This window comes from Lepus europaeus, chromosome 15 (assembly GCF_033115175.1).
Source record: "Lepus europaeus isolate LE1 chromosome 15, mLepTim1.pri, whole genome shotgun sequence".
NCBI classification, from domain to species: domain Eukaryota; kingdom Metazoa; phylum Chordata; class Mammalia; order Lagomorpha; family Leporidae; genus Lepus; species Lepus europaeus.
The window spans coordinates 90,985,871-91,000,056 of NC_084841.1; the positions used below are offsets into that span (position 1 = coordinate 90,985,871).

General features: G+C 45.5%; 1 protein-coding gene across 2 annotated transcripts in view; it reads left to right on the plus strand.

Annotated features, from left to right (window-relative positions):
* SSBP2 (single stranded DNA binding protein 2) overlaps positions 1 to 14,186 on the plus strand; it is a 309,712-nt gene that overhangs the window by 222,913 nt on the left and 72,613 nt on the right. The window contains exon 5 of one of the 2 annotated variants that reach the window (XM_062212479.1): positions 8,003 to 8,092. The exons of the other annotated variant lie outside the window; for it this stretch is intronic. Within the exon in view, the coding sequence (XP_062068463.1) occupies positions 8,003 to 8,092 (90 nt within the window). The remainder of the gene's footprint in view (positions 1 to 8,002; positions 8,093 to 14,186) is intronic. 2 annotated transcript variants of the gene reach the window in all.

The following is a 14,186-nucleotide window of genomic DNA, read 5'->3' on the forward strand; positions in this document are numbered from 1 at the left end:
GTCAGAGGCTTTGAAGTGGAAAGAGGGCCCCATGGAACAGGGGAAGGAAGGTAAGCACTAGGGTTTGTCTCAGCTGCAATACCTTTAAAAACTTAAGACAAACAAAAAATTTTTCCCTGATTTGAAAGAAGCCTCACTAAATGCATGTTAGAGGACTTTTCTGCTGACAGATGTAACTGTTAGCTGGAGTGTAGCATGAGTTTGGAAAATAACTGGGCAGGAGACGGTTTATTATAGGAACACAGTTAAAGGAAAACGCAGCTCTGCACTTTAGCTTCAGACACAGCAGGCTTAAGGCAGAGAGGAAAGTCACTTGATGAAAGGGTAGGATCCACAGCAGCTGCCCAAGAGTTTCCCAAAGTTTGTGCTAAGGATAGCAGGTAAGGTGTATGAGACAAACACCGTGCAAACATATTTTATATATTTGAGAGCAAAGGACAGAAATCAGAGACGATGTGAAGTGTTAAGCCAATGAACAAAACTACACGCAAAACAATGCATGTTTGATTATGAAACTGTGAGAAATTATAAAAATTGATCATTGGTTGGACCAAAAAAGTTATTCAACAAATTCTTAAATACAGAGATTTTATAATAGATTCTACCTGTCCATAGTTAGGAAACTAAAATGAAAAATCAAAAATAAAACCTCCAACCATTTGGTGATTAAAGTTTATCTTTGGTTACATCTGCAAAGTTAGGTACTGGTATTGTCATTTTTCCACTAAATCATCTTTAATCAACGTAATTTTGATTTCCAGTTATAGCCAATAACTGGCAAATAAAAATTATACTCATTAGAGGATTTAAGAAAAAGATGTGAGACACTGGCTAAGATGTCTGCATCTCACGTCCGAGTACCTGGGTTTAGTTCTCCAGCTTCCAGTTCCTGCTCCTTGCTAATTCAGATCCTGTGGGCGACAGTAATGGCCTAACTGGTTCGGTTCCTGCCACCCATGGTTCTCACCACTGAGGGCATCTGGGGAGTGAACCTACTGTGGGGTGCCCCCTCCCGTTTTCTTTCTGTGTCCCTCCCTCTTCGTCTATCTGTCTGCCTCTTAAATAAAAAAAAAAAAAAAGTGAGTACCAACATCAAACTGCAGGTGCAACCAAATGTGAATCCAGAGCCACATTCATAGTTCTATAGTCTTTATTTAAGAAAAAAAAAAAAAGCGGCTAATTTAAGAAGTTTGAAAATACTAAAACATTAAAATGACAGGAACATGGACATGATTTGTTTTTAAAAGCTAACACAATATTAAAACAGAAAACAAGTGACTTAACGGACTAGTTTTTGGCAAAGACTAGACTGAGAGTGGCTGCTCAGTGTAGGAGAGAGGCGGGAACAAGTGGGGCTGGCGGCAGGCAGATGGCTCCACAGTGATCCAGGACCGGGGCAAGTGGGTGCTGTGCATGGCACAGGCTTCTCAAACATGTGGCTTCCAGATCATGAGAAGAGGAAAGAGCATACACAGAAAGCGTTCCAAACCCTCACACCAAAACCTAAAAATGGCCCACGCCTCAGCTGCTCACATCGCGCTAGACTGTGTTCCAGTCGTGGTGGGGACAAGGAAGGGCGAGGGACACGAGACGCCATGCCCTGATTGGGTTCTTTTGTATGGAAGAAGGAACTCAGGTCTTCACGGCCCACTGGCAGTGTGTCTCACAGCTGCTACAGGGCACGGTTGTGAAATGTGTGGCAGTGGGAGCTGTATGCAGGAAGCCACATATCTCAATGAAATGCTCTGGAAAGATTTAAATGAACAAAGTTGAAGGAGATAGAAGTAGAAAATATTAAAGGAATAATGACCATAATTCTTTGCAAAATTGCTTTGGTGTTCAGGAGGTTTTACTACTGCATATTTTAACTCTCAGTGATTAGACAAACACTTTATTACCTAACCTTCTTCAGAGCATTCTAAAAAAAATTTGCCATGAGTTCATTCTGAAAAGGCAGAATAATCGTGATTATCAAGTTGGAAAAATGTGAAACAGCAAGGAACGTTCTGGACTTGTCTCACCTAGAATATAGATGCAAAAGTCCTAAATAAAATATTAGCCAATATAATTGAGTAGCCTCTTAGAAGGATAAGCCATGGTAACCAAGCATGATGTAATCTGAGAAATACAATAATGATTTCCGTTTAGAAAACCACTAGCAGATGATTAGCTACATCACGCTTCCACAGAGAAACACCACCAATACCAGTCAGAGGTAAAAAGGCAAAAGGCGGCTCTACTTGTTCTTGGCTTCTTTGAAAATTGGGTGGTTTTTTTTCTGTACCAGGCACAGGAAGACTTCTTAGTATGATAAAGAATACATCTTCTACCAATAGCCAAAATATTTAACTTGGCTTTGCATTAAAGTTGCCAAGGCAACAGTCCTACTATCACCATTTTAAATGTTTCTCAAAAATTAAATTAACCAAACAAAGCAAAGCCTACCTGTGGCTTACGTCATAGTCTGTTGTGTGCTCCTGTAGCAGAGTACCTGAGCTTTATTTCATACAGTTCAGCAGGTGCAGCAATATAAGATCAGGGCACCAGCACCTGGGGGCAAATGAGGGCCTCTCTTGCATTCTCACATGGCAGAAGACAGAATGGCAAGGCAGAGGAACTGCTTCTGGACAGCTGTGTAATGGGGACACCAAATCCCATTCACAGAGGACACCCCTCCCATGGTCTAGTCACCCTATAAAGGCCCCAACTTTTAGCTATGTTGCATTAGCAACACCTGAATTTTGCTTGGAAACAGTATAAATGAAGGGGTTGACATCATGGAATGGTGGGTTGAGCTGCTCTGCCATCCCTTTATGGGTGCCTGTGTGTGTCCTGGCTGCTCCACTTCTAATCCAGCTCTCTGGGAATTGCTTGAGAAGCGTGGCGGAGGATGGCTCAAATACTTGGGCCTCAACTACTCAACTACCCACTTGGGAGACTTGGAAGAAGCTCCTCACACCTGGCTTCAGCCTGGCCCTGTTGTGGCCATCTGGGGAGTGCACCAGCAGATGGAAGATCTCTTGCCCACTTTCTCCCTCTTTTTCTCTGTAACTCTGACTTTCAGATAGATAGATAAATCTTAAAAAAAAAAAAAATATAGATGGATAATATATACTCTTTGAATTAGGCCTAATGATTTTCTGTGGATCCTGAGGTCGTGGGGAAATTTGTCATATGAATTTGGCGTAAACTTGAAAGACAAGTGTCAAAAATTCCAGCAATGAAAACAAAGAAATTTGGTACTTCATCCTTCCCATATAAAGTTCTGATACCAAAAATTTGATTCTTATTTAGTTTTCTGTTTCTAGGCTTATATTATTTATATTGCTACCATATGAAAATTACCAAGTTAGGGGGTTTGGGAAATCTACTTTTGAACAGTGTTGGAGTACCAGTTCGTACGTCCTTGTAGTGCTTATCGTCAGAGTGCCATTCGTTAATGCTCAGCATGGGATAGCAAATGTTACTCCAGGCTGAGCCCACACAGTATCCTACAAGGGGGAATGATGGCTTGTTAGTAAACCGTCCACATGGAAGACTCAGAAATGTGGCTCATGGAGTGAAGCCGGCACTGGTGCTGTGTCCTGGGTGTTCACTGCCTGTGTGTGCTTTGGGCGGTGGCTGGAACTGACCGTCACCCCAGAGAGCCATCTCACAGTGCTGTACGCCGCCATGCGCCATCCAGCTGTAAAACCCCTGATTTTCAAGACTCCTCTGTTAACTGTGTCCAAAGTATGAGTATGAGGAGAGAAACATCCCCACGAGACGGCTGAGCCACTGGGAGGGAATCCGCGCAGGCCGTGAGAAGTTGGAGCATCTTGGCCTGCGGGACCGGGCACCGGACAGCGCCAGGGCTGTGTGGGAATCAGTGTGTGGTGACTGTGACCTGACCCTTTCGTTGGAGTTGCTCATTGACTCTCCCTTGGAAAACGGTGATCCTTATCTACTGTCCTGAGAATGCTCTGTTGCCGTCTCTTTTTGTCCTCCTTAGATCACAGATAAATATGCTCATATTTTGTTTGCTTGTTGTTTCTCTTTTTTTTTTCTTTCCCCCATTATAAGCGTGTTAGCTTTATGATACGCCTATTGTCTCCTATCATGTTTACTGCTGTATTGCAGAATTGAAAAGGGTTCTCAACTACACAGAGAATAAATTGAATGTTTCGATTGAGTTTATTAAATAGTTTTAAAGGCATACAATGAACAATCATAAGACGTTTCAAAGATTTAACTTAAATATTCATCTGAATTACTTATCATGTTTCTCTTTTAAATAATAGCGGGAGGGGCTGGTGCTGTGGCGTAGCAGGTAAAGCTGCCCCCTGCTGTGCCGCATCCCATATGGGCGCCAGTTCAAGTCCCGCTGCTCCACTTCCTATCCAGCTCTCTGCTTTGGCCTGAGAAAGCAGTGGAAGATGGCCCAAGTACTTGTGTTGCTGCACTCATGTGGGAGGTTGGAAGAAGCTCCAGGTTCCTGGCTTCAGATCAGCCCACCTCCGGCCACTGCAGCCATTTGAGGAGTGAACCAGCGAATGGAAGACCTCTCTCTCTCTCTCTCTCTCTGTCTCTGTCTCCGTCTCCGTCTCTGTCTCTGTCTCTGTCTCTCTCTCTCTCTCTCTCTCTCTGCCTCTGCCTCTTTGTAACTCTGCCATTCAAATAAAATAATGTTTAAATAATAGAAAAAAAAAACACAGAGAATGTATATAATGATGAACATTGAAGGAAACAACCCAGCATATTATAGACAATGGCCTGCCAAAAAGGAAAAAAAAAAGTCACTAACCAAATATTTACCTGAGAATTTTTCCTGCTTGTTTCTAAAAAGATATTGATGTATTTGAAAGACAGAGAGAGAGAGAGAGATCAACCTTCCATCTATTGTTTCGCTCCCCAAATGCCCACAACAGCCAGGGCCAGACTAAAAGCAGGACCCAGAAACTCCATCCAGGTCCCCACAAGAGTGGCAGGGACACAAGTATTTGGGCCATCACCTGCTGCCTCCCCGGGAGTGAATTAGCAGGACCCACACCAGGCTCTCTGACTGGGGATGCGGCGTCCAGAGTGGCGGCTTACTCCACTCTGCCCCACACCTGCCTGCCTCCACCCGCGGCGTCCAGAGTGGCGGCTGACTCCACTCTGCCCCACACCTGCCTGCCTCCACCCGCGGCGTCCAGAGTGGCGACTGACTCCACTCTGCCCCACACCTGCCTGCCTCCACCCGCGGCGTCCAGAGTGGCGGCTGACTCCACTCTGCCCCACACCTGCCTGCCTCCACCCGCTGCTTCACCAGCAGGTTTACTTATTGATTTTTTTCTAACACTGTATATCACAATTTTACACAAGTTTAGTTAATATGAAAAAATAATTTCTTTCATTTTTAAATACCATGTCTTGCTATATAAAGTGAAATAGGACAATAATAGCAAATGATAAGTGTTCAATTACTGTACACCAAATGAAATGTCACATTTTCTTAAAATATGATGATAGACACGTCTCATCTGTATTACCCAGCAATTGCTGTTTCTGCTTTCACGTTTGTATGCTTTCCCAGAAGTTTAGCGTTTTATCAGAAGTTAAGCAGTGTTTCAGGTCCCTACATTTAAATCTAGACTTTCTCAGGGAACACCAAGTCCTCAGCTTAGTTACTAACACACATCAGCACTATACAACTAGCATGCATAATATTTTTACTAATTTCTGTGTGAGGAAATATGTGCTACAAATACACTTTGGTTTTAACGTCTCTAGAATATTGGGCACGAGAGAGGACACTGGACACCGGGTTTGTTCTTCATGGCAACACTGTTAGATTCAAACGGATCCGTCTTCAGCGTGTCCCTTGTCCCTTTGATTAGTACAAAATAATTGTCCTTGTCTGTGGGGGTACAGTGAAATGTTTTAGCAGATACCTACATTGCATAATGACCAAGGACGAGGAATCTGCATGTACATCAGCTCAAGTTATTTCTCCGTGTGTGACCGCTCAGCATCTTCCCTTCTCGCTGTCTGGAGATTACGTTGTGCGATTGTGCGGTGGACACCAGAACTCATTCCTGTTAGCCATCTGCAGTGTTGACCTGTTGACCAACCTCCCCAGCCACTACTCCCTCATATTCCCCCCAGGCTTTAGTTACTACCAGTCTCCTCCCAACTGGTAGAGTTCACCTTTTTAAAATTACAGCTGTGTGAGATCGTATGATCCTTGTCTTCCTGTATCTGGCTTACTTCACCTAACACAATGACCTCCAGCTTTATCTCACCTATCACAAATGACAGGGTTTCATCCTTTCCTTTTTTAAGATGTATTTATTTTGAAAATCAGAATTACAGAGAGAGAGAAAGAGAATCTTCCATCTGCTGGCTCACTCTCCAGTTGGCCACAATGGCCAATGCTGGGCCAAGCTGAATCCACGAACAAGTAGTTTCATGTGGGTCTCCCACATGAGCGGCAGAGGCTCCAATACTTCGACTGTCTTCCACTGCTTTTCCCAGGCCATTTGCAGGAAGCTGGATGGGAAGTAGAGTGGTCAGAATAGGGACTGGCACCCACATGGGATGCCTGCATCATAGGCAGCAGCTTTACCCACAATGCCACAGTGCTGGCCCCCGATTTCAAGAGTGGTGTAGAGCTGAATAATACCACAAGTGTGTGTATACCACGTGGTCTTCACCCACTCGCTGGTTGATGGATGCTTAAATTGTTTGCAGTCTTGACTGGTGGATAGTGCTGCAATGAACGTAGTAGTGCAGATACCTCTTTGACTGATTGTATTTCCTTTGGCTACATACCCGGTAGTGGGATTGCTGAGTTGTGCAGTTGTTCTATTTTTAACTTTCGGAGAAACTTCCATACTTATTTTCCATAATGACTGTACTCATTTACATTCCCATCTGGTTCCTTTTTGACTGTTCTTAGTATTTGTGACACATCTAATCAGGTTGAGGTATGAAATTCATGGGTCTAGAGCAGTGTCATATATAACCACCCTATGTAACTATTAAATCTTTCATCTTGATTTGATTACCAAGAGTCTAACTCAAAGTTTTTGAAATGCTAAGAGTCCATGAAATAATTTACAGGTGCAGTATTTTCAGTCCTACTTTTTTTTTTCATAATCTGTGTGAATCTAATCTCTCCAAATCTATTTTCTTTCTCTTCTTTAATTTCCTATTCACTTTTCCATCTCCACCACTCTCTAGTTACCTTTTGGCTACCAGTCACTGGTCATCAAAAAGTGCATAACAGGCAGAAAATAAGTGTTTATGACATAGAAAAAGCATACTGTAAATTATTTTTAACACCTCAGATCACCACCATCTCTATGCTTTTCCCTAAACATGTATCTGTTACTTGTTGATGTTGCTATTTCAGATGCCTAAGCCTGAACGGGAAACATTCACTGAACAACAGAGCTTTAACATTTTGTCATCTCCCTATTGGCATTTAATATATTATCCAAATGTACCTCCTTATTAAAGTTCTTTGACTTCACCAAGCGTAAGAGACCTGTTAAAACCAACGGGTCAAGCATTGTGGCACTGTGGCCCGGCATGCCACATGCGTGCCTGTTCTTATCTCGGCTGCTCCACTTCTGATCCAGCTGATGGCCTGGGAAAGCAGCAGAAGACGGCCCAAGTGCTTGAGTCCCTGCACTCACATGGGAGACCTGGAAGAAGCTCCTGGCTTCATCCTGGTGCAGCCCTCGCCATTGCTGCCATCTGGGGAGTGAACCAGCAGATAGAAGATTCTCTCTCTGTCTAACTCTGATGTTCAAATAAATAAGTAAATCTTTAAAAAAAATAGGAAAGGGAACAACCTACTCCATCAGCCATGTACTCAACTAACTGCTGTGTTTTAGTTCACCTGTGGAGTGGGGGAGGTGGTGAGGATTTGCTCCAGGAATGAAGAAGCCTCCTGCCTGTGGTCTGTTATCGGTGGTCTTTGGTTTTGCGCCTTCTCTGTAATGATACAGGTTTGTTTCTCCTTTATTCTTTGCAGAGTGCTGCAGCAGCTCCCAGCCCAGTGCTAGGAAACATTCCCCCAGGAGATGGCATGCCCGTAGGTCCTGTGCCACCAGGGTTCTTTCAGGTACTCAGAGAAACTGACAAGGAATGCTAAGGTCTAGGAGCTCCTGTGTGATTGTCTGAGGATGTGCAGCGTGAGGCTGTTTCCACGTCTGCGGTATTAGCGCTACTGTGCAGCCAACTCTTGATGATGCAGGCTGGCTACTGTTCTGTTGCCCTTCGGCCTGTGTTTTAGCCACTGTGAATTAATTAATTGATCACTCTAACCACTTCACCAATCAGTTATCAAAGAGAAGGAGTGGAGACGCAGATTAGCCCATTATACTGTGGCAGGTGCTCTGCTGGAGAAGAGGGAAATGAGGTTCTAGAAAGAGACGGCGTTTAGCCATCCTATCTATCCATGTTCCTGCAGGCTGCAGAGCGTCAAGATTTGGCTGTACCAAATCTTCTAGAGTTGGAATATATCACTTTTAATTTTGTAGTATCCGTGTCTTAAATCTGACAATTTTCTAACTCAATCCAATATAGATTATGAAATGTATTCTTAATACATACTTACTTTTATAACATTTTTTGAGACCACTAAGAATGCTAAGAGTTAATAACTGGAGTTGTAAGGCATTACAGGAATAACGCTGTATGGTTAATTCATTACATTTGGTATTTATAAGCTCATCTGTCACTTTAGTTTTATATATTTAAAATCCTTCACAGTCATTTGTTAGGTAATCCATTTGTCATTGCAAGACAGACCTATGTACTTATAAATATGAAGATGGAAAAATAAAATTATAAGTAATTTACCAGAGTTCACCCAATGAATTAAATAGTCTTAACTAGAGCCTTGGACACATTCTAGTCTTTGAGACAAGCTTGTTTGCTCAGCTCGTCTATACTGATGTTAAGTGTTCTAGAATAATCAGAGATCTCCTCAGAGCTGACATTCTGTCTTGGGGAATCACCATGTCAGATAATGAAAGCGAACAGTAAGTATTTGCTGTGTCATTGCTTCATTCTCAGCGCACTGTCGGTAAAAACGCTTCGTCGTCACAGCACCCCCAGGGTACCGTGCACATCACACCCTTCTCGCCGTGCGGTGGAAGCCGGTACAGAAGTGGTTTGCCCGGAGTCAGAAAGCGGCAGGGCTGGGGTTCAAATCAAGGCAGTCTGGACTTTGACCGTGAAATCTACCTTTTAGAGTTCATAGCTGATTATTATTCACGATGTGTCTTCAGCTCATTTTACTTTTCCCACACACTTTTAATTCTCTTGCCAGAGATGGGTGGAATCAGGGAGTAAATCAACAGAGTTCATCTGAGAGTTAGTAGAAGCTGTCTAAGGCACTTTTTAAAGAAGTAGGTTGGGAGGAAACCAAATTCTTTTATCCTATAGATGGGTCGAGGTATCTGAACTCATGGTTTTTTAAAAACTGATTGACTTGAAAAGTAGAGTTACAGAGAGAGCGGGAGACAGAGATAAAGAGAGAGATCATTCATCCACTGGTTTACTCTGCAAAGACCACAGCAGCCAGGCCTGGTCTCCCACGTGTGTGCAGGGACCCGAGTACTTGGGCCACCTTTTGCTGCTTTCCCAGGTGCATTAGTAGGGAGGTAGATTGGAAGTGGGGCAGCCGAGACTCAAACCGGCACTCATATGGGATGCCAGTGTTGCAGGTGGCGGCTTATGCTACGCTACACCACCAGCCCCTAAACCCTACCTTTTCATCTCCACATGTTGTAGGGTGAAACTTCTCTCCTTCCTTCCATGTCTGCTCTCTCAACATCTTGGTAAGAATAGTTGAAAGAGAGTTAATGGTGATAAATATTTGAGTTCTGCTGGGTGCCTAGCACTGTGGTAGATATCTAAAAACAAGCTGATATACTGTGTACCTTTTTGAAGTTCACCGTTTAGCTGGTAAGATGTTATTTAAGTAACCATAATACAGCAAGATATGCGACAGGGTGAAATGTGAAGTTCTGAGATGACCCAGAAGAGAGCTGCTGAATCTGCCTGGTTTGGAGAAACTGTCTGGCAAGGCAGGCGAAAGCATGGCCATCCGGAAAGTGGGAGTGGTATAAGCAAAAGCAAAGCGGCATCCAAGTGACCTCTGCACAGGTGTTGAGAGTACAGCATCCCGAAGGTGGAGGGCAGGGCCGGCTGGAGTTCTGAACCTGAAGCGGGAAGATACTCCATGGCGGGGAGTGGAGGAAGCTCTTAAAGCAAATCTGAAGGCCGCCACACCCAGTGCTGGGGAAGGCAAAGTCAGGATATTATTGAAATAGTAAGTGGACTCCTAGTTGTCATCTAGAGATGAATTAGGGCGGTGGCAAAGGAGGCAAGGAGGTAGGGAGAGCATTCGAAGAAGAGGGAAGCTATTTCCAGACATCCAGAGGGAAACAGCCTACGTAGCTAAAGGGATGGGGTCGGGCGCAGTTGGTGATGAGCTGGAGAGGGACGTTAAGGGGATTTGTAGGTTAGTCAAGAGTTAGAACTTGATCTTGAGGGCAGTATCAGCTGTTGAAGGAGTTTAAGAAGGAGAGACACAGGTTCATATTTTCTTTTTTTACACATTTATTTATTTGAAAGAGTTACAGAGAGAGGAGGAGAAAGAGAGAGAGAGAGAAGGAAAGAGAGCTCTTCCATCCGCTGGCTTATTCCCCAAATGGCAGCAATGACCAGGGTCAGGCAGAAGCCAGGAGCCAGGAGTTTCTTCCAGATCTCCCACATGGGTACAGGTTCCCAAGCACTTGGGCCATCCTCCATTGCTTTCCCAGGCTATTAGCTGGGAGCTGGATTGAAAGAGGAGCAGCTGGGACTCCAGCCGGCACCCATATGAATGCCAGTGCCACAGCACAGGCCCCATATTTGCATTTTTTAGAAAAAAGACCCTCAGGGCTGGCGCCATGGCTCACTTGGTTAATCCTCCACCTGCGGCACCGGCATCCCATATGGGCGCCGGGTTCTAGTCCAGGTTGCTCCTCTTCCAGTCCAGCTCTCTGCTGTGGCCTGGGAGTGCAGTGGAGGATGGCCCAGGTCCTTGGGCCCTGCACCCGCATGGGAGACCACCAGGAGGAAGCACCTGGCTCTTGGCTTCGGATCGGTGCAGCACCGGCCATAGCAGCCATTTGGGGAGTGAACCAACGGAAGGAAGACCTTTCTCTCTGTCTCTCTCTCACTGTCCAACTCTATCTGTCAAATAAATAAAAAAAGAAAAGAAAAAAGACCCTCACACTAGTTGCAGCGTGCAGTGAGGGCTGCAGAACAGGCCTCGAAGTAGGGAGACCGTTGGTGGTGGCTGCAGTAGTCCAGGGAGAGGAAATGGGGCCTTAGCTATGACAGTGGCAGTGGGTGTAGAGTGATATGAACAGATTGCGGAAAGAGAAACAAATGGGGGAGGCGTGAACCAAAGAATTCAAGGATAATATCCTGATTTCTGTTCTAATCTGGGCAGATGAAAGTATCATTTTCTGAGCTAGAGACTGCAAAACTGGGGCTGTGAGGCTCTGTGCAACCCCCAGTAAAGATGTCTGTTAGGCTGCTGGACCTACAGGTGGGCAGCCGAAGGCAGTGACCTAGACTAGAGCTGAGAATGGCAAGGGCGTCATCGTATCATTGTTACATCTAAATTACCCAGGGGGAAATGCAGCCTGAGCAGGTCAGAGGGCGAACCCCAGAACCACAAAGTCACTGACATTTAAAAGATGAACAGGGGCTCGCACGGTGGTGAAACGAGTATACCCACTATGTACAGGGTATATGCAGGTGGTATAACCTGCAGTGTCAGCCTACCATACAGGCGCCGGTTCAAGTCCTGTCTGCTCCACTTCCAATCCAGCTCCCTACTATGGCCTGAGAAAGCAGTAAAAGGTGGCCTGAGTCCTTGGGCGCCTGCACCTACATGGGAAAGCTAGAAGAAGCTCCTAGCTCCTGACTTCAGATCCACTCAGCTCTGGCCATTGTGGCCATCTGGGGAGTGAACCAGAGGATGGAAGACCTCTCTCTCTCTCTGCCTCTGCCTCTCTGTAACTCTGCCTTTCAAAGAACTAAATAAATCTTAAAAAAAAAAAAAAAAAAACAGAGACTGGATGCAGGGGTATCAGCAGATTGGCTGTTGCTTGGTCAAGGTCAGATCTGTAGGGTTAGAAAGGAAGCAAGTTCACAGTGGTGTGGGAAGCCTTGCGGAATTCACCAGACTGGTGGCAGAAGACAAGGAGCCAGAAGAATCAAGGTCGGGCTGAGGTTCCTACTTTGGGTCTCTGGGAACTTTGGTGTCTTTGTACACATCAGGAGAGACCGGAGGTTTGGAAAGGTTTGGAATATGTTTAAGTCTTGCCATGTCCTTTTTACACAAGCAGACTATTTTGTCTCCTCCCAAATACCTCTTCCTGCCGTTCACCATTTAGGTATGTCCAGCTTCTCTAAACATGCCTCTTGGAAATACTGAAACACTCAAACTGTAAAACTTCAAAAACGAACTATGATCATGTTGTCTTCCCCTTGGTGACGTGACGGATGGCTTCCCGCGTCCCAGCCTGGTTTTCCTGCAGTGGCTGGACAGTCCATCAGTGTGGTTCTGGCATAAAGCATGCTAACAGAGAGTAGCTGTCTGCCAGGAGAACAGAGTAACCCAGGTCCGGAGAATGGTGGCGCTGTCCTGTGTCAGCGTTCGTACACTGTAGCACCAAGGTCAGGCACAGTCCTGCTGGTAGTCCAGGGCCAGGCAAGGGAGACTGAGAGTCCCTGGGGAGGGGCTGCCTGGGACTTGTGCGAGTGAGCACATACCCAGGCTGGCCGGGATGGAGAGGCCACTGGGGGATGGGAGAAACGCTACTTCAAAAGAGACTGTTTGTCTCAGCAGTTCCCCCAGCCTCGGCTTCAGGACAGCCAGTAACTGCTGCAGGGCGGTGGCCTCCTGTTGCCCTTGACCTTTGGGGAGGGTGTGAGCATGTGTTTATGTTCTGCGTGAGGAAAGGCAAGGCTCGTTTGGAGATGCCGGGGTGGGACCAAGCCAGAAAAGGATTGAGCCTGTCAGATGAAATGAGCAGATAAAAGCAAAGAATTTATAGATGGCCCTTCGAGAATGAGCTGCTCTAGTTCTGAACTCTGCATACTTGGGGCTCTCACTGCAAAAGGACGGTGCGGGAGCTCCCCTAAAGGAACACACACGCCCCTCTTGTTCCCAGTACCCTGCCCAACAGCCCCTCTCTTCCACTGTAATGGAAGAATATTTCCCATACACTGGACTTAAGTGCGTTACAATCTCTGAGCTTGTAAATTCCTAACAGTTGCGTTTGAATAGCAATTAACCGGGACTCTGAGATAAACACTTGTGATTAATATTTTATATGTGGAATCAGTTCACTCTGGAAGGCCATCTTTAGTGTCTGTTTGTGACATTGTTCCTACTTAAACGTTGATGTTTTTATTGAAATGAAAGAACTTCAGTAGCTGTAGGAGACCGATTAGGGACAGGCAAAAGAAAGTATCAGTTTAGTGAAAGGAAACCATTTAAATATGACACAGCCATGGCTTTCTCTCAAGGAGTGGTATGTGTGAGAAACTCTATGCCTGCTCAGGGAAGAGTGGCCCCTGCCATGCACCTGGTGGGGGTCTCAGAGCCGCTGGGTTAAGCCAGGACTCTTGCTGCTTGGGGTGGGGGCAGGGAACACCGCGGAAGTGCTCATGGGTCTGGCCAGTGTCAGGCCGCTCCAGCAGAACAGAATGTGGTGCTGTGATGTGAGAGCGCACGCGGTGGGTGCTGTGCCGTGCTGGAGTACGATGGTTGAAGGCACCGAGCTGTGGCAGTACAGGTTGGCTGGTGCTGTGTCATGATGTGAGAGTGTGCATTGGTTGGAAGACCCCAAAAATGAATCTGTACCCTAAATCTCCTGTCGCTTACCCAGAGTTGTACATGGAAGTTTCACTTTTTAGGCTAAGAAATTGAAAGGTTTTCTTTTTTTAAGATTTTATTAATTTATTTGAGAGGTAGAGTTACAAATAGAGGGAGAGACAGAGGGCAAGATCTTCCATCTGCTAGTTCACTCCTCAAATGGCTACAATGATCAGAGCTGGGCTGATCAGAGGCCAGGAGCCAGGAGCTCCTTCCAGGTCTCCCATGCAGGTGCAGGGACCCAAGGACTTGGGCCATCTTCTACTGC